We start from the raw sequence: 27,604 nt of genomic DNA, 5'->3' as shown, positions 1-27,604 counted from the left end.
ATTAGGTGTAAAGTTGAGTATTTTGTTCATCACACACCTAAACAACAAGCCAAGAAAAATACAACTATTAAGAGCTGTGAACGAGTACTGCCTACCTGTGTGACGTGATGTGCCAGTGTCAGAGATTTGAGCTTTACAGACACACGGACTCACGGACACGCGCACGGGCAGTGGGAACAAGATCAATCTCCTGAAATAATTTTTATTAAAAAATACAGATTAAAACTAAAGTAACGAGTCTGATTTGAAGTAAAAAGTACATATATTTTGTAAGGTGTAAAAGTTGCCAGAAAAATAAATGGCAAAGTAAAGTACAGATACAGTAATGAAGTATTTGTACATCATTACGTCCCACCGCCGGTTATTCTAGTGTAGCTATAAGTGCTTGTTTACATATTTTAGAAGGACTCGCTGGTGTTCTTGTACCTTTATTTATATCCTAAACCTTCAAGAATGCTGTATTTGTGAAGTCTTTTAATCTTTAGAGCCCCAATAGACAAAGACCTATGGCACAGCAGAGCTGGATGTTACTGATGAGGTTAAATGTATTGAAGTGATGGGTTGGGTGGACTGACAAAAGCAGATCCTCCTTCCCTGTGTTTGGGCATCCCAGAGCCCCATTAGTGAGACCTCAGATCCACCCCTCGGTTCTTCTGGAACACAACAGTTAATCTCTGTCTTCAGTGTTTATGTAGGAAACAGCACGAGGTGACAGCATGTGTGTTTTAACATATTGACATTGGTGTAAGAGAGACAGAACGACAGGAGATCCCAGGGGACACACGGTGACATTTGTTTAACAAATGAGGAGTGCTGGTGAAGTGTTTATCATACTGTATACAGTACTGACAAACAAACAACATCATCTCATATAAGCCTACACTGACTCAAACTGAAATCTCACTTGACTATATACTGTATGTTTATATGTATTAGCAGTGTGATCTCATACCTGTGTTTTTTTTTGTGTACTGCACGTACATTTACTCACACACACTGAAACGTTTATTATCAACATGTTGACAGTACTAATATGTTTATTATTTACATATTAACAGCTTAATTCCTCTTCATAAATATTAAAATAGCGTTACATTAGCGTTTCTTACTCATATTAATGACATGTTTTCCGTCATATTTTCTGACTTATTTATTTAAGACAGTTTACTCATTTACTTAATGAAATGTTGATGACTTTCAGAGAATTACACAATATTAAACAAGACTACATTTTAAAACCATAAATAAAAAATATTTCCTTAATCATTTAAACATTTTGTAATATTTAGTTTGTTTGCCATGACACACAAAAGGCATTTTCTTCTATGCAACAATAATTACACCAAAATACAACATAAATTTACAAAAGATGTTCCTTTTATTCATTTGCTGTAATCCACATCTTTCAAATGCATACGATTGTGAGGAACAGATCCAAATTCATCCCTTTATCCAGAGATCTTGATCCCAGTTCTCATCAGTGTCCGTAAACTCAAATCTTGTGTTCGTAGTGAATTTTAATTCAAATATTGCACCTTAAGAAGATTTATGACACATTGCTTGACGCCACTATTAAACACTGATGGCTCTTGCATGCAACATCAAAGATTTGCTACATTGCCGTCTTTCAGTCAATGTACTTTTGAAATTTGAAATGCTCGCCTTGACAGAAAGAAGCTGGACGTTCTCATGGATTTATAACTTTAATAATTCTCTGTACTTCATAAACAGAGAGGACCGTGACTGCAGCACATCATCATTTTAAATACGTTTGGTTCTGCTTTTGAAATTTCACAATAAATAAATCATTTGTGTTTACACTTGTCTGCCTGTTATGCTTTTTTCTATCAGTTCATGATTTTAACAAACTGTTATTAGTGGCTTAAAATATCTTTTAAATGCTATACTGTGTTTACTATTCTAAAATTCCTACAGATTTCTGTCCATTATGTTGAATAATATAGGAAAAATACATTACGTATTTTAAACATTTTGTACAAAAAAGGTTTGGGTTTTGGGATAGGTTTGGGGTAGGGTTAGTTTGTTAATATTATCGATTAAATGGTTAAAAGGGAAATTATACAGTAATCTTTATGTTATGAAAGATTTGTAAATGTTTAAAATTTTGTAGCTGTAAAAACTTAATAATGCTATGATTAAATATTGCAAATACGTCTATATTGTACACTTCAGCATCTATTTAAATGCACAAAATATACACTGAAGAAGGCTGTTTGTGCCGCTATGCGTGGGTTGCCTTCTTTTCCCCATGTATTTTTAATTTTCTAATATGAAGTAGCCAGTTCAATAAAGACTTTTTAAAATTTCATTGAAGAAGAGTGCCTTGGATTTATCTTTTTGGCACAAAATAATGTGTTTTGTGTTTTTGAAAGTTACATATTAATACTAAGACCAGGCTGGTGTTAGTTAATAACAAGCTTGGACAGAATTGTAATATAAATGTGACAGGAACCTATGTGTGTTATTTATACAGTGTTTTACTGTAGGTTTACTCTATATTACTGTAACTTGATGTGAATACTACTGTATATGCACAAAAAAGTCCTTATTTCTCCTGTATTTACAGTCTTTAAAAGTTTAAGAAGATTATTTTGCTGTAATGTTTGGCTCAAGCATCACTGTCAAAGTAGTTTAAACCAGATCTCTGGTACTGTACATATAAAGATCCTTAATGTTATGAAGATATGAAAAATGCAATAATGTTTGTCTAATTTATAAAGCAGTGAGTTTTCTGTCATGTGAATGAATAGCATTGGTATATTAATGGGATGAGTGTTACAATGAAATTCTTATTTTATACAAAAAATATACACTAAAAGGGTAACTAAAACATGCTGAATATAAACAAAAGGTCAAATTACAGTATAAAGAGTTGAAAGGCTACAGTCAGAAGGCTTTAACGTGTCGTGTCGTATCATATCTTATCTTCTGTGCAGATTCGATGGACCAAGACTGCAGGCAGCATTTCAGATCGCTTCCAGGACAACAGTGTATTCAATGAAACTCTTCACATAGCTAAAATCCAGAGACATCAGGGTGGACGATATTACTGTAAGGCTGAGAATGGACTGGGTTCACCGGCCATTAAATCCATTCGAGTGGACGTCTACTGTAAGTTACTCTGAAAATAGTTTTGGTTTGAATCAAATTTCCATTATAAGCTTTCACATCAGAATAATAAATACTTGAATGACGCAGATGAAAATGTTATTTCTCAAAGGTTTCTCTCTCAGGTTAATCTTTCAGTACATTCAGTACATATAATGTCATATAGAGCAAATGTTTTCATGTTCTGCACAAGAGTCTGGGGTTCACAGGGGCAGTCGTGGCCTAATGGTAAGAGAGTCAGGCTGGTATCCCCAAACCCAAACGACAATGGTTTAAAAATAGAAATAATACATTTAGAAAGGACTGATCATAATGTATCAAAATAGGAGTTTGGTGTATGACTTTTCACACAACATATTTATACACGCATCATGAGAACATCAGGACACATTAAATTATCTCAAAATACCACAGTCTTGGTATTGTAGTGATACACCGAAATTAAAATTCTGGTCTGAAACCGAAAACTTAAATTGCTTGAATTAAATTAATCTAAATTCTGAAACACAGAATGACAGTGCATGGGGCTTTATTCTGCTGTTGCATGTTAATTATTTTTTACTTGCATTTTAAATTGCTATGCAAAACAGCAGTGCAAAAACAGAACTTGATCCAAATTCAAATTGTAAACACATAGCCTATTTAGCTTTAGCAAAACACAGTTGTGCAGTGCTATGCAACATTTTATTGTAACTGCTGTATAGGCTACACACAGAAAATTTGACTGTTGTTTATTTAAGCAAACGTGGCAGGTTTCTTTTTAAGGATGAAAGTTGTTTAGTTTTTTGGCTGGAAAGACGTTTGATCGTCTCACTAAGAACATGAGAAGCTCCACTGATTCGTCTCTCACTGTATGTGCTGGTGCTTAGGGCAGATGCGTGCAAGCATGGTCTGAGCTGCACACGCAACAGATCAACTAAGCAATATGATGGCATGTGATAGGGCTGTGTGTCATCATGCACCTATCAACTCACGAATAAAAAAACACAGACGTAACATTACAATGGGCTTCAGTGTTAAGAGAGAGCTTTACTTCCTGCTTTGTTCGAAACAATCGCATCCTAATGATGAAAGCATTGTGCATGCATGTGTGTGGGGGGAACATTTATTTTTTGACTTGCATGTTCAGCAGTTTTTTATTAAAGGGGACAGAGAATGAAAAACCATTTTTACCTCGTCTTTGTTGAATAATGGTAGTCTACCCACATTCACGAACATACAAAAAGTGCTAGACATGCTAAACATCTCAGTCTCATAGAAATTCCTCTTTTAGAAATGTCAGCCAGAAAACGGCCCAATCTGAAAAACTGATGCTTATGACATCACAGGCATCCCACTGCCCCTCCACTTTAAAATAATTGGCTACATTTTTTGAGTGGCAGCAAAGTCAGCCAATCAGTAATGAGATTGCAAGTTAAGCCAGTAGGGGGAGCCAAATAGGTGCAAAACCACTTGTTTAAAATCCCCCACCCTAATAGAGCTATCTGAGAGAGGTTTTTAGGAAGCTTCTAAGGCATTACAGACCCAAACAAAAACATTTTTGTCTAGATGGAAAATACCCCGTTCAATCATTCTATGTCACCTTTAACATTTTCAGCGGAGGAAAATTTCAGTGCACCCCTATTGGCAAGTCTTCTCATAAAAACACTCAGATATGTCTTAAAGATGCAAACAGTTCAATCTGGTCCTAAAGTTGTAGTACCCTCAAAAAATCTGTCCCAAATGGAGCACTTCATGTAGACTTTCGGTCTCGTGGCCTTAAATTGCGTGCGCTCGCTTAGTCTACAAGTCTGTAGGGTGTTCCATCTGTTATTTTTACGATCAGAAGTGTGCTCATCAGCGCCCCCTTTGCCCCCTTGATGCAGTCTTTGGCGAAGCCCGCACCTAGAAGTCCTTGCGAAAGAGCAATCAGAGCTATCAGATCAATCCGACGACGGAACGGAGGAGTTCACACTGACAGGCAACTTCTCTTCCTTTTATCAGCCTAACGCTCGAGTCTGTCCCAAAATACGACTCCGATGCACCCTCTTGGACTCGCGTCAAGAGTCTCTAAAGTCTGCACTACATGATGTCATCAAAGTGTGGACTTTGAGGAGAACCACAAGTCCGGAGTGTGCCATTTGGGACAGGGCCATAGCAACCCATGATTTCAAAATTAAAGACATGAACATGACAAAACCTTTACAGCAGTGTTATCCGATTACCCACTGTATTGTAAAATGATGTAATTTAAGAGTAGGCATTGAGGTCCACCCTATTTTACAGAGCTCCACTCAATTTAAACCTCGTCTGACCTCGCCACTGCCATATAGTATACAGTATGTGTTATAGCAGAATCTGTGGCACTGATCACACTTCTGGCATGGCATCTTCATGACAAATACCTTCTTCAGACTGTCTATGAGATGAAACCGTTTCTTCACTATAGTATATCACTGTGGGCATACAGATGAGTTGTTCTGGTTTTCTGTCAGACCAAGAGGAATCATAGAGTCTGATATCTCTCATATAGGTCAATGAAAGGTTCAGTTTTTCTAAGCATTGTTTTATGTTACAGTATGAGAGTAATGTGCAGTTGCTTGAGAAGGGATCACAGCAGCAGCTGTTGTTTTAAACATTCACCTGGCCTTGCTGGATCTGCACTTGCTGTGTTTTTCATTAACTGCGTGTCTGTGAGAAATGTTAAAGGCGTCCCCGCGGGCTGAACTGGATTGATAGCCGGCTGCCAGCGTCAGTATTTTTAGCGCTCTGTAGCCTTGTTTGTTACTTAGCATTGAAATTGCTGCTCTGGACTTTGATGCTCTAAACACCTTCAGTGTGGCAACATGAAAAATGGCCTCGCAGCACTTTCTCCTTTGTTGTCGTGACTCCGTGTTTGTGTGCTGTCAACGGCTCCTGGGATAGACGGATCTATATGACCGGATGAGGGATAACATCTGTCAGTGAGAAGATTCTTTCAGAACTTCAAAGAAGTTTTTAATTCATCAAAATATTGAAATATTTAGGGGTATAGAATGGGCTAGATGTAAAGAAAATAATGCACACTCAAGGTAGTTATGCAGCACGATGCGAAGCGGAGTTACATTGCGGGTGTGCATTATTTATAAGTAAATTATTCTGCTTATACCACGGTTAACACAGAAATTGCTCTGGTGCCTATTTTTAAGACATTTTAAATAAGAATAAAGCATTCAACAGACCCGTTGTATAAGAAAGGAATCATCCATGATGACTCACGATTTTTGGAGTAAAATCATTGGTGAATGCCAGTTCACTACTTAGCAACCAACAAGAATACCCTAGCAACCGTTTTGCAAGAGATATCTCTGCATCTGAACATCGTAGAGACATGGGGTTGGGTTCTTTTGACTCATTAACACTATTTTAACATTTTGTGACTTAGTTGTTAAAGCAACACTATGTAGTTTCCATTTAAAAATGATTTACAGCTCCCCATGTGGTTGAAAAGCGCAACAGTGCCTGGTATCAGATACTCTTCTGCAGGCATGGGGAGGGGCGGGGCTGGGTTTCCTACCCTCCACCGCCACTTTCAGAGTGTGCTTGTAGCAGCTAGGAGGCTGCTCAGGTTGCAGCAACAGTACAATTTGTCCAGTTAAAAGTTGTTCTATCACTGAAATAATTTTAGAGACATTATTTAAAGGTTAAAAAAAACTACATAGTGTTGCTTTAATGCCTCTCAAGAAGAGAGGGAGGGATTTCACAGCTTTATTGCTGATTACGTTTGTATTATTTTGTCTGAAGTCATCAGGTTTTCCTATGTTCTTTAAACTGCTCATCCAAACACAACTTTATTTCATTTGCCCTTGCTCGGCTTAACCTTGGTATTGCTGCTTGCAGCTAGATTTAAATATTAAAGCTGCTGTCTGTAAAGGCAAAAGTATTGATGTTTGGTTGATTGTTTTCATTATCAGAATCTCTTTCATGAATTTAGTGTTGCATTATGGGAGTGTTTATAAACTACAGTTGTGTTTGAGTACAGTTACACGGTAAATGTGGGTACATCATTTGAATAATCTCTTCTGAGAACATAGTGATGGTAAAATCTTAACCGGGGTAATTGCGGTACAATGTGATTTACTGCTTTTTTCTAAAATCTGATATTTGTGTCAGGTTTGGTGATGGTGATGTGTGTGATCATCAGTCGACTGTAATGTGATGAAAAATGTTTTTTTCTCTTGTTTTCTTTCCTCTGTGTGTTGTTCAGGGTTTTTTATCTGTAGCTGTTTAATGAGAAATATGTTGACCAGCAGGGTTTAGTAACAGACAGACACAGTATTTATCTTTCCCACAACACTCTGGTCTATGATTTTATCATAAAGCTACTTTTTTAACTTCTATTTGGTGCTGTTTTCTGAAAGTCATTCATTTCTTCCTGAAGAGAGATGTGTTGTTACTCAGTCTGACATACTGATCTTAAAAACAGATGAAAAATCCCACAAACCCACAGGGAGACCTGAGAGAAGTTTTGTGTCAGAATAACACTTAATAGACAAACACAACTGATAACCACATGATGTTTTATAGAAGTATCACAACACGTTCATCTTACATAGGGTGTAGTTTATTTTTATTTTATTGCTCTTTTAAGCTCAACACAATCAGAAATCTCTGCTGGAAGCAATCAATAAGTCAACAGGATTAATGTGTTAAGATCTGATGATGTCACATCTACAATCTTCAACCCATCTTACAGTGATGTGCAGTTACTGTAGGGCAGTGCAGGAGATTCACATTCAAAGACTACAAATGAACACACAACCAACATTAAAATTACCACAGAGCTTCTTACTTAACTTTACCAACCGCTCACAGATCTCAATTTTATTTTTATTTTCAATGTAAGTGTGCTTTATTAGCATGACAAATACTGTGCATTTGTGTTGCCAAAGCATTTGCAGCTGCATACAAATAGTGCACATAAAAATATGTATCTGTATCTGTCTCTCTCTCTCTCTCTCTCTCTCTCTCTCTCTCTCTCTCTCTCTCTCTCTCTCTCTCTCTCTCTCTCTCTCTCTCTCTCTCTCTCTCTCTCTCTCTCTCTCTTTTATATCAGAACAGTAATGAAGCAGTTAAATGAAACCCACGGTGGTCTTCTGCTGTAATCTATAGTGTTTATGATGAAAAGCACCCATTAGTTCCTTTAGTCTGTCAGCTGTGGGTGTTACAGGGCCAGAATTAAATTCATCCTGACTGGGTGGCATTAAAAAACGTTCTGACTGGATTATAGGCGACCCGGGTGACATTTCTGTGGACATTTTCTTTTTTTACTAGTCACATTGTGTGAAAAGATCAGACACATGTACTTCTGTTAGAGAAACATGACAAATAGAGACATTCAGCCAGATGTGTAACAAACAAGACTTTCACATTTTCTGAAGAAAAACTAGCTTGAATCGCAGTATATTGCTCATATTATCAAGCATACCACTTGCTTCTCAAAATTGCCCATAAATTCTCTGTACATTTGATTGCGTATTGTGTATGCATTAATAGTGTTCATTTTTAATAGTTTAGCCGATCGTGTCATGTCTGTGTTGCAGGGACGCCTTAAATTGTGCAAATTACAGTAGCGAATTGAAAGTGATCATTCTTTAGAATGACAGAAAGATGTGTTCGACTTCATGTCTGGTGTCACCAGAACATGTGACATTAATGTATCGTAAAAGCGATTTGAGTCAATTGCTCTGCATGCTTTCCAGTCGCTCTTGTAGTATTTTAATGTAATCTGCATGTCGTTCTGTATGGCGGCATTTGAAGTCAAACACACACGTTCTCATGGTTTTTTTTGCGAGACAGCAAAATGAAATTTTAGTTGCATGAAATCAGTGACTAGAACGTCATCACGTAATGATGTGATTCATATCTAATTCTATCATCCAGGAGGATAAAACATTCAAACAAGTTCATGTTCAAGTAAAGTCATGTATGGTTGATTTATGCTATTCTATTAAATCATCTTTATCATCATCATACATTTTCCTAGGTTGACATTGTGCAACCAAAGATCAAGCTCATAACAACTTAAAATATAATTTGCACACACCTAACATTAAACATAAAACATTTTTGTCAAAACTAGTGTTGTAGTTTTCAAGACCGGTCTCAAGACCACTTTTTTAAAGGTCTTGGTCTCGTCTTGGAATCGACCACATTTTTACTCGTGATGCACAAACGATCTCTCAACGAGCAGAACACATATTTTGAAAAAAATGATGGGCTACATACTGTACATGTTGTGACAAACTTGTCCTTTGATAAATAAATCACCGGCCCATTCTGTCCAGTACTAATATGACCTTAATAGGATTGGCAACTATTTAAGGCCTGTTCTGCTACAGTCAGTTTATTTTGATTGCATTTTTATTTTCAGTTATTTTTACGACACTTTACTGTGTTTATTTCTAATGAAGAATTTTTAGTTTTTGAAATATATATTCATTAAATAATTACTTTTAAATATTTTAAATATGTGTTATTAGCATCAATACTTACTGCCGGGTAAACATTGCAAAATATTTAATTTAAATAATCACAACAATGTGTGACAAATTATTTCATAAACAAAATTTATGAGAATTATGAGATTCTCAATTATGACAAACAAAAATGATGAGAATTAAATGTTAAAACAGAAAATTTATCATCATAATCGCCACAATTTATTAGACAATTAACCATCAGCCACATTTCCTAATCATGATAGCCCAACCATGTATATTTCCAATGCGATTTATGGTAATATTCAGTCTGACTTGGTGTACTGAATCAACTGAAAAGAACCGGTTCAAAAGAATGATTCATTCACAAACCGAACATCACTAATGTGAACCACGAGAACCTCTAGGAGTTCAGATCAAATCCATCACAACAGAGCAGATTGAGTAAAGATCACAGTGAGGTTTGAATAGACATGACTGTAATGAATCAGTGTATTTATTTCGATCATGGTGCTCTGTTGTATCAGTCCGACCCGACTCAATCTCTGGGTTCTGTGTCTGTAATGTCTCAGTAAAGGTAATTGCTGTTACCTGTGGAGCTCTAATGGATCCTGGATGAAGTATTGACTGCCTCTAGATTTTGATTAAGGACCTGTGGGGCAGAACATGAAGTCTTAATGAAAGTGAAGAATCAGTATTCAATGTGGCCGCTTGCACTCGCTGATTACCTTTGGATCTGGGAAGGTGGAGGGAGACGTTAAATTAAAGCACTTTGACCGATAAACATTTTCAATGTGTTCTGTATTTCCTCTTGGATCTTAATGGTATAAATGGAGGATGTTATTGGTGTTGTTATGGGCCGTGTAGCGAGGAGAAAGTTACCGCTGTAATCGCGGTTTCATTTCTGTCTGGAATATCAAGCATTCCGGTCATGGGACTCTTTAAAGAAGCATTAGAGTTCATGATGAATTCATCACATATCACACCGCAGATGTCACACACTAATGCACAGCGGGCCAATGGATTTATTTTCAAAGTATTATTAGTGTAAAATAAATATTAGCAAGTGAAATGACATGACATTTATCACGAGCACCATTTGGAAAAGCTTAAGGCGTCACGCTTGAAAATGATACCCTGGTAATCCAGTAAATCTGTCCAATCCAACGCTTTGTCAGACCAGAGCCGTCACGCATCAGACCTGCTGTAGTATTCACAAATCACGTGACTTTATGTCTTAATCTATTCTCTTAAACAGCTGTGAGATTGATGATGAAGACTTTTACAATTTATAAGCACGACTCTCCATTAAATCTTCTAAACTATGAAGAGTAGCGATGAGGTAAATACTATAGCTAAATATAATTTTACCTGCTGATGATGGGAGGAGGAAAATGAGTTTTGGTTGAGGATATTACCTGTCTGATGATCAGGTCAAGGTTTCTTGCATGAGGCATCGTCTTAGATCATTGATCCACCATGTGTCATCAGTAGAGGAACCTTTCTGAATTTATGAATCCTTGTGGAAGTGCTGATGAAAGTGTTGAGGATTTTGCTCTGTCTAAATATTTCATTTTGTGTTTCACACATGACATTTACACTACTACTCTATCCACCTTATTTTCGAATAGTGATTCCTTTTTTGTAAGAGATAACCATTTCAATAGCCAGCTGGTAGAAAACAGTGTTGTGTGAGCACACACAAAACATGATTTAAACAGTTATGCTTAAGATTTACTACACCTGTCATAGGCTATATGAACCAGTGTGAGGATGAAAAGTGGCCCGATATATCTGATGAAGATATATTCAATCATTTCATGTTGTTGCTTGGGGTTGATGGGTCTTCAATGCCCAATTATTACAGCACAGAGACATATCAGTATCTGTCAGTCGAGTGTTTGTACATGGAATAGACCAAGACTTCATGTTTTTACCTTTTCAGTTGAATGTTTAAAATGTCACAACTGTCCTCATGGTTAAAGGTTTAAAAAACTGCAGTTTTTTATTGACTTGTTTGAGTTTTTATAGCGACACATGAAGCTTATCACGTGGTCCGACAGCAGCAGTATCTTTATTATTCAACACATTTTAAGTTATTTGAACAAACCATAATAAACAAATTAAACTACTACATTTATTCAGTATTGTTTTCGTTTTATGAAAAAAAATATTATTACATTGTTTCTAACACACTATGGAGACATAAGCTTAGGAAATTATTAGATTTTTTTATTTAAAACAAAAGTATGTGCAAACAGATTACGAACTATTATAAACATTAATTATAAGCAGTTTATGTCGTATATATTCTGTACTGTTTTTTAAAATAATATATAGTAGCAGAATAAATAAAACAGCTAAGCCAGCATATTTTTGTCTTTCGCAATACTACTACCATTAGCTTTAGCGGTTCACCGGAAGTTAGGGTTAACCCTAACCCTAACCTTACACAAAAGAGCTCAGAGATGGCGGCGCCCACATTTATGTCTTAAATAAGAAGGAGCTTAGTTAATCTGAATCTCTTCCTCATTGAGAAATCTACAGATCTAGCACATGTGCTTCTGTTTGGGTTCATCATTGAAATACACGTCTTAAATTATTCTCATCTCTGAAAGTGACTGATTTCAAAGTTGTGCAACATTCTCACCAAGATGTGTACAAATGACACGCAGTGTGATTATCGTGCAATAGATACCCCAAATTCTGCTTTTGTGTGCATATGATACGCCAGTCCTTCCCATTCACTTATATGGCGAATCGTTTCGTGTCGTTTTATTTATTGGTTTCTCATTTGTTTTCAGTTTTTTTTACCATTGTCGCTTGGGTTTGGGTTAGAACAACTTTTTGTAACATAAAATGACATCCAAACCCCAACTCTAACCCCAACTCCAAGCGAGAAATGATTTAAAAATAGAAAAACATGGAGAAACCTATATATTAAATTACATCCTAAAGCAAAACCTAAATCTAACCCTAAACCCAAGCGAAAATGGTTTAAAAAACAGAAAACAAATGAGAAACCAATAAGTAAAACGACATGAAACGATTCGGCATATAAGTGAATGGGAAGGACTGGCGTATCATAAACACGCAAAAGCAGAATTTGGCGTATCTATTGCACGATAATCACACTGCGTGTCATTTGTACACATCTTGGTGAGAATGGGTAGGTTATGTCATAATTTGCAGTAAATGTACACATGTTAAATGTCTCTGTTGTTTTCTCTATGTGATCTCAGATCTTGATGATCCAGTGGTGACAGTTCATCAGAGTATCGGTGAAGCTAAAGAGCAGTTTTATTATGAGAGAACCGTGTTTCTGCGATGTGTGGCAAACTCCAATCCTCCGGTCCGATACAGTTGGCACAGAGGACGAGATGTTCTGTCTCAAGGGTCTGATAAAGGGGTTGAGATCTATGAACCCTTCTTTACCCAGGTAAGAATGCAACCCGTACACTAAAACATGCTCTTCTACCAGATATTCTACCATGGTAATACTGTGTTTTTACAAATAATAGCATTACTTTTTTGATTCATTCTGGTAAAACTTTACAATAAGAGTGGTATTTGTTATGTAAAGTATAATGTACAGACAACAGGCTGTTATTGCAGAAATAAGCATAGACAGTGAGATCAGGACCGACAAGATGTTCAAATGTCACAAACGCACTATTTGGTTTAATCATGTGTAAATATAATGTCAAATATGTTATTAAAAGACATATTTATATTTAATTTTGGGTAATATTAAACTGTACCTGTCAAAATGATTTGCAGCCGTGTGTTAATAGTTTCAGCCGCTTGTTATCTGAAAAGAACGAACAGCCACTTGGAATATTGTGGCTGGCCAATCAGAATCAAGCATTTTAGAGAGCTGTGTAATAACCTTCCCAGTCTCACAAGGTTTCGTGATATAGTCACGTAATTTTTTGATTCTTTTTTATGATATTATCACAAATGTTTGTGTTTTGACTTGATCATATAACGAATTCCTGTTTTCGTGTGATAATCATGTATTGGTTACTCAACTGCTTTTTCCTATTTTCAAACCATTGTCGCTTCAGTTTAGGGTTACCCTTACGAAAATTAACCATGGTTTACTACAGTTAAAACCAAAAAACCATGGTTACTGTAGTAAAACCATGGTAACCACAATAAAACCATGGTTAAATTTTCATAAGGGTAGGTTTGGTGCTTGCTTTAGAATGTCACTTAATATATTGGTATATACTATTTTTTCTGATTTATTTTTTTATATGTGGCTGGCGTAAGGGTAAGGGTTGAGTTTGGGTATGGATGATATTTTATGTAAATCTAACCCTAAACCGAAGCAACAATGGTAAGAAAAAAGGACAAAACACTTGAGTAACCAATAGGTGATGATCACACGAAAACAGGAATTCGTTATACCATCACAAAAAAACGCCGAAATTCATGATAATATCACAAAAAAGGAAAAAAAATTACTTGACTATATAGCGAAATTTTGTGAGACTGTGCTGTAATAACATGAGATAATGCATTAGCTAACATGAACTAACAATGTGCAAAACATCTACAGCATTTATTCATCTAAGTTCGTCAATTTTGAAGAAACTATGACAGAAAATGAACACATACTAGATTATTAAATAATTAAATGTTTTATCAACAGGCTAGTTATCCTTCAGACAGTGACGGACCATGTCTTTCTCTCATTTTCGGCCATGTGGCGTTTGGTGGAATTTTTTTTTTTTGGACGACCTAGTTAAGGTGATGGGGTATCCCAGCTTAGGTGGACCACCTGAACTGAAAAGTGATGTGGGAAACCCTGATAAAGTGTTATTTATTATAATATAAAATACTGTAGAGAGCAATGTAATTATAACTCTCTTGTGTTCTGGGCCTGAACTGAAATAAATCTGTGGCTTAATGTGTTAACGTTTATTAAAGCAGGAGTCATACTGAATGTCTTTCAAACACTTCACAAGAGAACAGTTCATGTCATCACATTTCTATCTGTCTCTATTTATCTCTCTGATCTCTATTTCTCTCATACAGTATCATTATAAGAAAACAGAAGTGTACATGAACATGTAAAACTCATCTTCATCATCTTGAGATGTTGTACTGGCTCTTTAGATTTCACCACACGCAGTCACGTGTCTTTCTTTTCTTGTAAGAAATGGATTTCTGTTGAAATTGGTTTCCCATCAGGGGCTTGACAGCCGATATCAGGCAGACTGCTAATAAAATAACCTTTGAATGATCATTGAAATATAAAAGTGGGGTTGATGTGAATCCATCTGATATTTTAATCTGTCGTAATGAGTGAGACTGTAAGCTCACCGGCTGTTCGTCTGATGTATTCAAAGCCAACAGCCTACAGACCTCCTGTTTCTCTTTATTGTAATGTGATGGTGAAACACAATGCCAACATTCTCCAGACAGCAGTTATAGCACTCACATAAATAAAAAACACAAAGGTCGCCTTTAATCGAGAAACACAGATCGGTCAGTTCATAGGAAATGGATTTTTAGTGACACACTAATAAGATGATTAAGATAAGAAATAAAGGAATAAAGATAAGAAATCATGAAAATATTTCAAATGACCCATTATCACAACACCAATAAAATATCATTTTACGATGGTGTTTCATCTGGGTCATGTTGAATAATCATGTGCATTTACAGGTGTTACAAACTCACATATACACCGTCAACTAATCTTCATCCAAACACATGAGTTTTATCACTGAGGAGTTATGCAAATGTGTTTCCACAGACGTGAGAAATAATTACCATCCGAGTAAAGCTATGGAGAAATCCAGACTTTATTTCTCAGATTAGATGTGAATCGGTGATCCAGGTCTTTCCATCACAATACAGCTGTGAAACTCAGCTGCTTGAAAAACGGCACTTGACTTCTGAAGAGATGAAATAACCGCGTTCCTCTTGAGAAATTGGGTTATTCTCAATCAATGACACTTTTGAGCAGGTCGACCTGCATCCATGTTAAACTTTCTACACAGACACACAGATCACTGCTGGGATATCAGACATGACAGAAGTTCAGTGTTGTTGCACACATTTTCATGCCACTTTCTGCCTTTTGCTCTGAGCTGCAGGGGGAAACAAAAATCCTGAAGTTGAAGAACCTGAGACCCAAAGACTACGCCAACTACAGCTGTATCGCCTCCGTCAGGAACGTCTGTGGACTCGCTGACCGCAGGGTCATCTTCAGACTCACCAATAAAACAGGTCTGACTCTTAACTGACCAGAACTAGTATCAACATCATTCGCAAACTATCAGTACAGTTTCTTTCAATAAAAGACAAACAAAATGTGTATATTCTCCCAGACTCTTAAGGTGCATGCGACTCATTTTGGTTTGCGTAGAGCACCAGGATTGCATGCTGTATTGTGCATTATAAAGTCATGAGACATTATGTATCCCATAATGCAATGCGCTCCACTTCATCTTCCACGTTCATCATAAGCTTCTGTTTCCTCTCGACAGCGTCTCCATCCATTAAACTGTTGGTGGAGGATCCAATCGTGGTGAATCCCGGTCAGACGGTATCACTGGTGTGTATCACCACCGCTGGAGAACCAACACCAGATCTGGTCTGGACCAGCAGCTCGGGCTCTCTGCCTGAAAAGAGTCTGGTAAAAGACGGCACCCTCACTTTACCGGCAATCTCATCGGATGACGCCGGCGTCTACGGCTGTGTGGCCAGCAATAATGTGGGCAACCCAGCCAAAAAATCTACAACTATCATCGTTCGAGGTAAACAAATGATGTTCTGTTCAGGGGAACATTCAGACAACATTGTCTTGCATTGATGTTGATCATTTACTCAGAATCATTTGTTTCTGAATGAATGATTTTAGTCAAAATAAATAAGAGAGATGTGTCATGCTATAATGAATAACATCACATAACAATTCATTTATTACTTCTGTAATGCAGCTATTTATTGACATTTTCATGCATATGATTAACTTGGATTATATTATAATTATTTATTTTAGTATTATACTATAAAGGATTATATGCTTTTATTAATTTTTATATGTTTTATTATTATTTAGTATTATTTGTTTTATTTATATTTATTTAATTTTATATCAATATTATTATTTTTTATGATTTATTCAATTATCAAAATATTTTAATACAGTAGAGTGATGGTGAATGTGCTTAGTAGTCATATGAATATTGTCACTGTGATGTGAAATCATATCCCAAAATATGTGCAGAAAACACGATCATATTTTTATTCGGATGCCAAATGATTTGGAGTTTCATGAGACGAATGCAAGTCATGGATGTGTCTTTAACCTGCTTAACATCTGTTAGTTTGATGTGTAGATGAGTGTTTCTGTGCTGTGATGAGTGTCCACAGGTGTGTGTCTGTGTTTTTATCACACAAGTCCTTGAAAAGCCCTGGTATGGCAGCGCTGCCAGCAGGTTCGATCTCGCCTCAGCAGATGGTGGATTTTCTCTGCACACTTCCCAATAGTCTGGGATGATTTTCAGTTTGGCTTGTTCCTCCAATATCCCAGCATGCCAACAGCCCTTCATCATGAGGGCTTCTTCTTTTGGATTAAAGGATCATGTCTCTTCTCCAAATGCACGGCCATTTTCAACACACTGTTTGTTCAGCTGCATCCACACAGGTTTTTTTATGTCTCCCGAAGGTTTGTAGCGAAAGCTTTTATTTTCTGCTCAGTTTGTCTCAAACAGACGCCACATCCCTCAGGTGTCCATCACATCTTATTTAACGATGGGGGATTTCTTCACAGCTCAGTTGGAATCAAAGATTTTTCATCTGATCGCTGTTGTTTCCAACACAGATATGAGCGATGCTGCTAAAGTTAACGTGCCTTAATTCATAGATTTTTACTGAGAAAGAAATGGAATTGAAATATTTTCTACATTTATTGTAGGGTTTATTATAAAGTTTTAGTCATTTATTCTGTTGCTGACATGATGTTTCACAGCTGATCGATCTGTAGTGAGTAAAACCTGAATTCACTGAACACTGTTGTGATGATTTAAGATGACAGTAAATTCGCTGTGTGATGTACAGTATACCATCTTTAAAAAAAATCATTGTACTTTTATTGAACAGAAACCCGACTCATAAAGTTTATTTTAAAATCTTATTTACTCAGTAAATGTTGAGTTGGATTTAGATGAGGCATTTGTGCACATTTGATGTTTATTGTGGCATCAGTAGTTGATGAAAACTACTGTAAAAGATTTTTAAGCATCTGAAAGATTCATCTGAATTGACAGTGTGACTCTGATTCTGTCAAAGCAGGCATTTTAAAGCAAGTTTGTGTCATTTACTTCAGTTTAATGGGTGATAGGGAGGTGGTGCAAATAAACACAGCTATCAAATGAGTATTTGATGTGTATTTGTTATTTTTAGGGGTGTGACACTTATCCCAAGAGTGTGTTGCGCTAGCGCGTCCGTATGCGTGTGTTTGTTTTTGGTGTTCGAAAATAATTTGTTATTATTTTTCCACATATCTACATTGTCAGAAATGTTTTAATAGTAAAAAAATTGTAAAGTCATGATAAATTTGAGTAAAAGCCCAAACATTTAGTCAGCAGTTTTGCAGTAAATTCAAATGAAATAGAAACATAATCTATTTTTAATAGTTTTCTGTTAGATTGTGATATTTGATTAAAGTTCATCAATTTTATGTTTGATATTTTTTTTAAATATCAAGGCAAATGAATACATGAAGCAGTGATTTAGAGCTACATCATCCACATACTGTATATATACTGTAAAATAACAATTTTGTTGGTGGTTAGCTTAGTGATGTTGTCATAGGTCAAACATGGTCCTGGTGGTGCAACAGACAATCTAAAGATGTTTGATTTTGCCACGCGTTTGTGATCTTGTTGTTTTAGCCCTGAAGAAAGGCCGTTTCTGGATCACTCCAGACCCGTACCACAACGACGACAACATCCAGATCGGTCGAGAGGTGAAGATCTCCTGTCAGGTGGAAGCCACGCCGCCCGAGGAGCTCTTGTTCAGCTGGCTGAAGAACGGCCGGGCCCTACGCAGCTCGGAGCGTATGGTCATCACCCAGACCGATCCTGACATCTCCCCTGGAACAACCAACCTGGACATCATTGACCTCAAGTTCACAGACTTTGGCACATACACCTGTGTAGCGTCACTGAGGGGCGGCGGGATTCCTGAAATCAGCATCGATGTAAACATCTCATCCACTACTGGTGAGTCTCACACACATCCTACATCCACACCACGACTATACATTTCACACAAATCAATGAGAACAGAAATTTCCATAATTCTGTCTGTTTTAAAAGACTTTACAGTGTTCATATTTGGCAGCTTTTTGACCACAACATGGAGGCCAAGGTCAAGTTCACAACATAACATCTCCATGTGCATGCCAGTAATAATAACCAATGAGTGCGTTTACATGCACAGTCTTACGCCAATGATGCTTAATGAACTGATAACGTGTGGGGTCATGTAAATGCATAAAAAATATCAGGGAAAGCCCATTGTAAGCAAAAACTGATCGGCATAGGTCGTTTTTTGCTCATTCGTCTTTCTCGCAGTTTTCTCATGTGTGTATGTCTCCGCGTGTGAAAGATAAGCGTTTGCAGAAGTAAAGTCATTCTTTCTGAACGACTATTATGTACTATAGGCGATGATGTCATTACCTGCGAGAAACCTGACAAATCTCCAAATCCCATGTAAACGCAGTTCTCTGCATAGCCAGTTTATTGATTTGCACGTAAATGCATGAAAACAGGTTTCTATAAAAAGCAGATTTTTGATAGTTATCCGCTTATTCTGTGCATGTAAACGCACTCAATAACCTGTTGTTATACTTGCCCAGTTTTTGAAACCCTAAATCAAAATACATTAAAGCTGTTTAGTCTTCAGAATGAGTATTGCTTTTAATTAAATCCAAAAGTTATGACAAACCCAGGTCACCTTTAACTGTGGGCTGTTATGATGAGGACAGTGTGTGTTCTTACAGGAGTCTGATCTTATACAGATCAATACACATCCATCCCGACTGTCTTGTCTCATTTTTCATAAACATTGCATCATCGGACGAGCAGGACCGTGAGTGGATCGATACACGGGTGGAGGGAGCTTCAGCGGATCAGATCATCTTTACACACCGGGACATCTGAGTGTGGTATCACATCTGAAAACATCAGAATACAGTGTACAAGTCAGATATGTGTTTGGTTTGAAGGTTTACTCTCTTCTCTACACAAGCAGGTGTGTTTATAAACCGAAGGTCAAGAACATTCTGGAAGAAAATGAGGGCTTTACTGCTAAAAATATTTTCACATTTGAGTCCAACAGATGCATTGACTATTTACTACATCATTTAGAACCACCGTGGGCCGTATTTTATGATTAAAGTCAATATTATTGTAATGCACTTCCTCTGATTGCTTATTGCATTGAGGGATTTGAACAAAACCTAACAAGAACATTAAATAACAAAATCGAAATCATAACAATTTCTAAAGAAAATGAAGTCACTTTAAAACTCAAATACCAGTCATTTTATAATGAATAAGTATTTAAACATGTCTGGCTTTAGTGCTTTGTTATCTTTATGGAGTTTGGTATTGATTGGATGAATGTGTTGAAGAGCGAGTGTCGTGTCGTGTGTGTCCAGAGTCGTGAGGATTTGTTGTGTTTCTGAAGGATCAGTTAAAGCTCTTAATAAAAGCATTTAGAGAAGATTATGCTGCACATTTGCCAGGACATCACGCTGTGGAAGTGTTTGGATTGAGATTTAGTGTGGATGCGGTGAACACATGATCAGCTTTACACCAGTGAGTTAGTTTTACTGTAGTAAACTAGAGTTTCATCTCTCACTCATTAGTGCTTTGATTTTGCTCTTCATTTGAAATTGCACTGCTAATGATTTATTCATGAAATGTGCTGGCGAGTGCAGAGATTTTTCCCACTGATAGCAGACGGATTAGGGAATGAGGAAGCGTGTGGAATGATGAGTGGCCTCCATTCTCATTTAAAGAGGTAAAAACACAATCAATCTTTATTCTCTTGACTGGTTTTAATGAAGCTGTATGTGAGCCGGACGCTTCTGTCTGCCGCTGAGCCGTTCATCTTTGCATTAGTCCTGCATTTAAATGTGCTGTGATAATGAGAGCGCCGCTTTATCACCCTTACGTTCCCTTCGTCCTTTCAATGACTCCTGAACTTGTCACCTATCCAAGATCCAAACCAGTTATCTGTGAAAGGGCGGTCAGGTGATCCAACACAATCTCATGGCAATATTTCATATTAAGTCATACGACCAAATTCTTATGTTTTCGTTTGATTGGCATTCGCTTCTTTGACGTTGGGGTTTCATTATTGTTTTTTTATGATAATCATACGTTTACGATTCAGTTCATATGAATTAGCCAACTTGTAAAATACTTACGAGATCAGGCTGGTTTTGTAGTATTGCGTAAGCAGATACAATAATAAGATTTAAGTTCTGGTTAAATGCAAAACAGGCCATGAATGAAGTAGTTGTGTTGAAGATTATATAAAGGTTTGTGTCACTTGAAGAGAAACATATATGAAGACCTGTTTATGCTAATAAAACTTACTATGGTTTTACTACAGATAAAACAAAAAAGCATGGTTGCTCTAGTAAAAACACGGGAACCTCAAAATTATCATGGTTTTGACAATCAATGGTTAGTGTAGTAATGCCATGGTTTTCAATGCAAATAGTAATTAATACACCAAAACCATATATAATTTTTGTAAGGGAAAATCTATGCAAGACAAAAACAGAGACTGAGAGCAGATGACTGACATATGAAGATCATTCATGTTGTTTATGGTTATTTTTTTTTTTTCATTTGAAACGTATAATTATCTAATACGTATAAACTCTTATATATTTCATTTTGATGTGACTCAGTATAGGCACAGATGTATGTTTGTACATTTCTCTCTTTGACTTCAGCTCTTTTATCTTCACACGCTTTTAAAAATCATGAAAGATGAATTCTTAGTTGAAGGCATTGAACTGATGGTATGAAAGACAGTACGTAGGTTATTTATTGTAAAACCTTCAAACAGTTTGCAAAAGCAGAGACCTTCGGGTTAGTTTCAGCTTCAGTATGTTTGCAGACTTGTTTGACTGTGGCTGCGCAGGTTTCTATCGCAGGTTTTGTTGCGTCTGTTTGTCCTACAGTGAAACTGATCATCAGTGAATGAATGAAGTCTGACATCAAATAAAATCATTAAGTTCAAGACACTGTTCGATTAGGGGTGAACATTTATACCAAGGTATTTTCCACTCTCCGGGCGGAATATTGATTTGTATTGCCATATGAGAAAAAAAACTTTTGGAATCACATATTGTAGTAAACCTTAAATTACTGATAAAGGTGAATTTTTCACCTCATAGGGTTGGTCATAGACATTTATTATTATTATTTTTTTCTCAAAAAATGTCAGTGTGTGGAAGGGCGGCCTCATCTTGTTATGAATATTATGTATATTGTCGCTGTCTTTAAAACTTTTTCATAAGATGGAACAAACACTGTATTTATTTAATAATTCAACACATAAACACACGTACGGGTTATAAAGATGCCTTTTAATTTATTTTGACAACAACTTCAAACAAAGTCAAAAGTGTGCATGTGGATCTTCCACTTTAACATCATATTTTAACATGTAATATTTTCTAACATGGGCAGCTAACTTGCCATTATTCTGGGGTCAGCACAGGCGCCCGTGAAAAAGAAACTAAATACAGCTGTGCCCGGGTTTTACATCTCATTTGCACGACACATTTGTTGGTAGCACTTTATTTGACAGTACGTGTACTTACCTTGTGCATATGTGGTAAATATGTTGTACTTACAGACAAATGTGTGGTACTTACTTTTGAGTATCTAAGTGGTAATTAAAATGGTATCATTACTGTACTTACCAGTGGTATATACTTGGTAGTTATTATGTACAGGTAACTCTAGGGATAGGTGACTCTAGGGTAATACCAGATACATACTTATAGTGTAGGAATACTGTAACTAACAAGAAACACTACTCTACTTACAAATAAATGTACAATATAAGTATTTAGTACTTACAGCAACTGTGAGTTAATGACAGGTACTTTTAGTGTACGTATATGATAACTAATAACAAACACTACTGTACTTACAAATTGTTTGTACATGGTAAGGGTATAGTACCTACAGGCTAGTGTAAGTACCAAGTATGTACCACTGATAAGTACAGTAATGATAGCCTTTAATTACCATGCAGATACTCAAAAGTAAGTACCACACATTTGTCTGTAAGTGCAACATATTTACCATATATGTACAAGGTAAGTACACGTACTGTAAAATAAAGTGCTACCCATTTGTTTCATGTGCACTCAGTTAATCTCATGCACTCTCCACACGGTGACAGAGGAGATGGATGGCAGTGGTTTGTTAATGTATGAACCCTGTTAGTGTTAGAAGTTGCAATGAGGACCAAATTGAACAGACGATATAAATGCAAAAATAGAATTCATGAATATATAACGGCATCAACTGTATTGTAAAATTCTGATTATGGAGCAACACGATGCCTGTAATCACTTTAAAAACCGGTATATCACTCACCACAACTCTACCTTAAACTTTAGTTTGTTTGTGATGATGATGATGATGATGAAGTGTAAGTCTTATCTTAGGGTCAGGTTATGGTGTACTTCATATGACCAGCGGTGTTATAAAGCTGAATTTCATTACAGTAATAACATCACTAACTGCTGCTCAGAGATTCATTTTCAAGCGGTTTATATCAGAGACAGCTGGTGTCTAATGTGTTGCTGTTATTATGTGCAGGTTTCACGCATCTCTATTACTTTAACAGCTTTTCATTAGTGCTTGTTTCTCTTTCTGATAGTCACACAGAATAACATCTATTATTAATACACAGACCAATATTAAAGTGATTCTGTGTGAAGATGTTTCTGCTGCTTTGGTGTTTGAATGAAACACTGTGATCTGAATGAATGTGTGTGAGATGACATTTACTATAGTACTGTAACTCTGCTTTGGATCGTTTGTGAATAAATGAACTCAATGAAATATAAATGTTATTGCTATGGAAACTGAAGTTTTTCTTTTTCTGTATCTCAGACACTGTATTTAAATACTGTAACATGTCATTCATGCGCCGTCAGATATTTTATTTTAAATGATTCTCTTGTTTTGTGTTCTGCATTTTCCTATCATTTTTTAAAACAGTTGAGATGTCCAGGTACTTTGATACGACCACACACACACACCTGACACTATTCACTGCTAAAAATGACTTTCTTACTTAGGATTTTCAGTACAAATATCTACAAATTTTTAAACAAGATGTATTTTCTTGATGAGCAAAATGACCTAAGAAAATAAGTCTATAGTTTTTAGACAAAAGAGATCAAATTTAAGTGGATTTGTGCTTAAAACAAGCAAAAAATTCTAACAATTTTCTTGAATAAAGTGTTTTTCTTACCCCATTGACAGATGTTTTGCTTGTTTTAATCACAAATTCCCTTAAATTGTATACATTTGTCTAAAAACTAGACTTATTTTCTTAGGTCATTTTTCTCATCAAGAAAAACATATTGATTTAAGAATTTGTAGATATTTGTACTTAAGGGGACATATCATGAAAATGTGACTTTTTCATGTTTAAGTGCTATAACTGGGTCAACCTAGAACATTTCATAAAGATCAACCCAGTAACTTAGTTTTGGTAAACCATTCTCTGCAAGCATGTGAAAAAATAGGTCATTGAAATCTGGCTCCCCTTGTGATGTCAGAAGGGGATCTAATAATTATAATAGTAATAATAATTCTGCCCCTTTATCTGCACCAATCAACCACGGCACTGCCGTTTAGTGCAGAGATCAGCTTATTTGCATTTTAAAGGACACCCAAAACCTGAACATTTTTTGCTCACACTCACAAATTGGTAATTTTAACACGTTATAATAAATTGTCTGTGCTAAAACTTCACATACGTACTCTGGGGACACCAAAGATTTATTTGACCTCTTTGAAAAGTCTTGTGAAATGTCCACTTTAAAACAAGACAAAAATACTAAGAAAGTCATTTTTTGCAGTGTTGACCATCACGAGTGACCCGGTCTGCTGTCTTTCTAGAGCCCCATATCAGTCCCTCCTCTGTTTTTCTCTTTCTTAGTTCCTCCGAGCCTGAGCGTGCCGCAGGGAAAATCCCCACTGGTGGTACGGGAGGGTGCCACAGTGGAGTTGGAGTGCCTTGTTTCAGGGAAACCCAAGCCCATCATCCTGTGGTCCAGGGCCGATAAGGAGGCGCCGATGCCGGATGGCAGCGTGCAGATGGAGAGCTACGACGGTGTGCTGCGGGTGGTGAACGTATCGCGTGAGATGAGCGGATCTTACCGCTGTCAGACCAGCCAATATAACGGCTTTAACGTGAAGCCACGCGAGGCTGTGGTTGAGCTGATAGTCCAGTGTAAGTTTACATCAGAGCTGTTGGGGTTTTATTAATGTCAGTATTACAGAATAAAGGAGTTTAACGCTGAGATCATTGAGAGCTGGTTAGTGTTTTTGATTTGTAAGTTATTGATTGTTATACCACCGGCCTGTTGAGTGCTTTATTTTGATTGGTTGACAGGTATGCAGTATTTTTCAATCAATGCAATGTCTGTGGTAACCAAGAGGAATAATTCACTCTTGTCCTTTGAATTGTTTAAAAAATAGCTGGTGCAAATACCAACTCGGGTGTCCGTTATTTTCAAACACTGGTTCAATTAATTCTTTTTTTATAACTAGCTCCACAGAAATGTTATGCTTACTCAATTTCTGTCTCCAAAGTGTTACCTGCATTGTTGTTTTTTAGTTGGCTGGATATCTGTTTGGTAAAGTGGCTTGATTGAAGACCATGTATCTTCTGAAGTAGTGTAGTTCAACTCAAGAGTTCATGTAAGTGACGGACAGACAGAGTTTCCCTTCAGATGTCATTCTTTCATTCTGTTCTTCATTGAGATGTTTCCTCAGATCTTCATTCATTCAGGTATCAAGATTCATTGGGACTCTTCTGATTTAGGATGGATCGAGTGAAATGTGTTAAGTATGTGAAATATCCCGCTGATATGTAAAGAGTCTCGCTGTGAATCAGTGTGATGATGGTGTGAACACAAACACAAGACTTCAGTGATGTCATCGTGTCTATAGTGCTAATGATATTCATCATCTCATCCGTTCAGCCTCATGGGAATTGAAGATTTTCCAGTCTGTATTATATGCATGAGCTGACAAAGATGTTCCTGTGTGGTTGCCGGGGAGTTTTAGATGGTTTTGCCATGTGGTTGCTAGGATATTTTGGGTGTTCACATTCACAGGTTCACAGAAAAGAGTTCAGTACAATGTTTTATGTTCCACAAGTCTTATTGAATTTAAAATATATTGGTGAATAAAAACGACAGAATAATGTTTCTGTTCCTGTCATAAAGATTTCACTGCACATAAACAGTGTAAGCAGATATCTTAGGACGTTTTTACACTGGACTCGTTTTTGCGGTCTGAACTCAAGTGCTAATGTTTCTGGCACCCCCCACAGTGTTGGTCAGGTTTCACATTCACTCGATTCTATCAAACCCAAGTAGACATTTTGGTTATCTATACAGTGGGGCTCGAAAGTTTGGGCACCCTTGGTAAATATGAGCAAAGAAAGCTATAAAAAAGAATCTAAAAGAATTCTTCTTTTTAAGCTTTAATAAAAAAATAAAAATTTTCATTGCAGTAAAACAATTGAAAGTGAAGGGGAAATTACATTACGAAATAAATCATTTTCTCTAATACTCACTGGGCATGAATATAGGCACCCCTTTATTTAATCCTCTTTGCTACCTCCATTTGCAAGGATACAGCTCAGAGTTTTCTTTTATAATGTCTGATGAAGTTGAAGAATTCATGGCAGAAGATCTTAGATTATTCCTCCATACAGAATTTTTCCAGACCCTTCATTTGTTGTGTGCCCTACTCTCCAGTCATTTTCTGTATGGTTCAGGTCAGGGAAATGGGATGGATATGGCAGGACCTTGATTTTGTGTCAGGGACACATCTTTTTATTTACTTTCTTTGTTTTGAACCAATGTCTTGATTAAAGATTTTACCATGACCCATTATGAGATTTCTAGCAGAGCCATGTGTCTGAATAAGATGTCCAGGACCTCTAGTATAAAAGTAGGTTCAAAACAATGAAGATCCAGCAGTACATTTAACTGTAGACATGGAGCACTTTTTAATCCATGTGTGCACCAAAACCAACCCAGTCTCACCCCATGTCGTCAATATTTGACGACACTTGACCATTCGTCATATGTTGACGCGAAGGGTATACCTTTCGCGACATTTTTTGACGAACTGGGGACTTCAATACTATTACGTCCGTTGCATTCTCTTTCCTATTTTCTTACCATTTTCGCGTCGGTTTAGGGTTAGATTTACATAATGACATCCCTACCCAAACCTAACTCTAACCCCAACGCCAGGTGACAACTGTTTAATTTCGCGTACACTGTTTAATTTTGCGTAATCTAACCCTAATTCGACGCGAAAATGGTAAGAAAATAGGAAAGAGAATGCAACGGACGTAATAGTATTGAAGTCCCCAGTTCGTCTAAAAATTACGCGAAAGGTATACCCTTCGCGTCAACATATGACGAATGGTCAAGTGTCGTCAAATATTGACGACATGGGGTGAGACTGTGTTACAAAAACCGTGTTCCTACTGCCAAAAATACTCTTCTTCGTTTCATATGTCGGCAAAACCAAGTCCTATTTAAAGTTCCTGTATGGCAAATTAAATAGGACTTTGTCTTGTTTATGTGTGGGGTTGGTTATTTTATGCGCTATGGTTTCTTCGGTCAAAATGAATTCTGTGATTAGGTTAGTCCAATGGTTGAAATGGCAAGATGATATCGATTTCCA

General features: G+C 36.7%; 1 protein-coding gene across 1 annotated transcript in view; it reads left to right on the top strand.

Moving 5' to 3' along the window:
• Window positions 1-27,604, top strand: part of LOC135738491 (MAM domain-containing glycosylphosphatidylinositol anchor protein 2-like) — a 111,119-nt gene that overhangs the window by 56,970 nt on the left and 26,545 nt on the right. The window contains exons 3-8 of the mRNA XM_065256576.1: window positions 2,958-3,132; window positions 12,830-13,026; window positions 15,695-15,833; window positions 16,094-16,363; window positions 18,506-18,835; window positions 24,831-25,124. Coding sequence (XP_065112648.1) covers window positions 2,958-3,132; window positions 12,830-13,026; window positions 15,695-15,833; window positions 16,094-16,363; window positions 18,506-18,835; window positions 24,831-25,124 — 1,405 coding nt within the window. The remainder of the gene's footprint in view (window positions 1-2,957; window positions 3,133-12,829; window positions 13,027-15,694; window positions 15,834-16,093; window positions 16,364-18,505; window positions 18,836-24,830; window positions 25,125-27,604) is intronic.

The sequence above is a fragment of the Paramisgurnus dabryanus genome, chromosome 12 (genome assembly GCF_030506205.2).
Source record: "Paramisgurnus dabryanus chromosome 12, PD_genome_1.1, whole genome shotgun sequence".
NCBI classification, from domain to species: Eukaryota; Metazoa; Chordata; class Actinopteri; order Cypriniformes; family Cobitidae; genus Paramisgurnus; species Paramisgurnus dabryanus.
The sequence above is the reverse complement of the archived record's forward strand: the minus strand, read 5'-3'. Positions and strand labels throughout refer to the sequence as shown.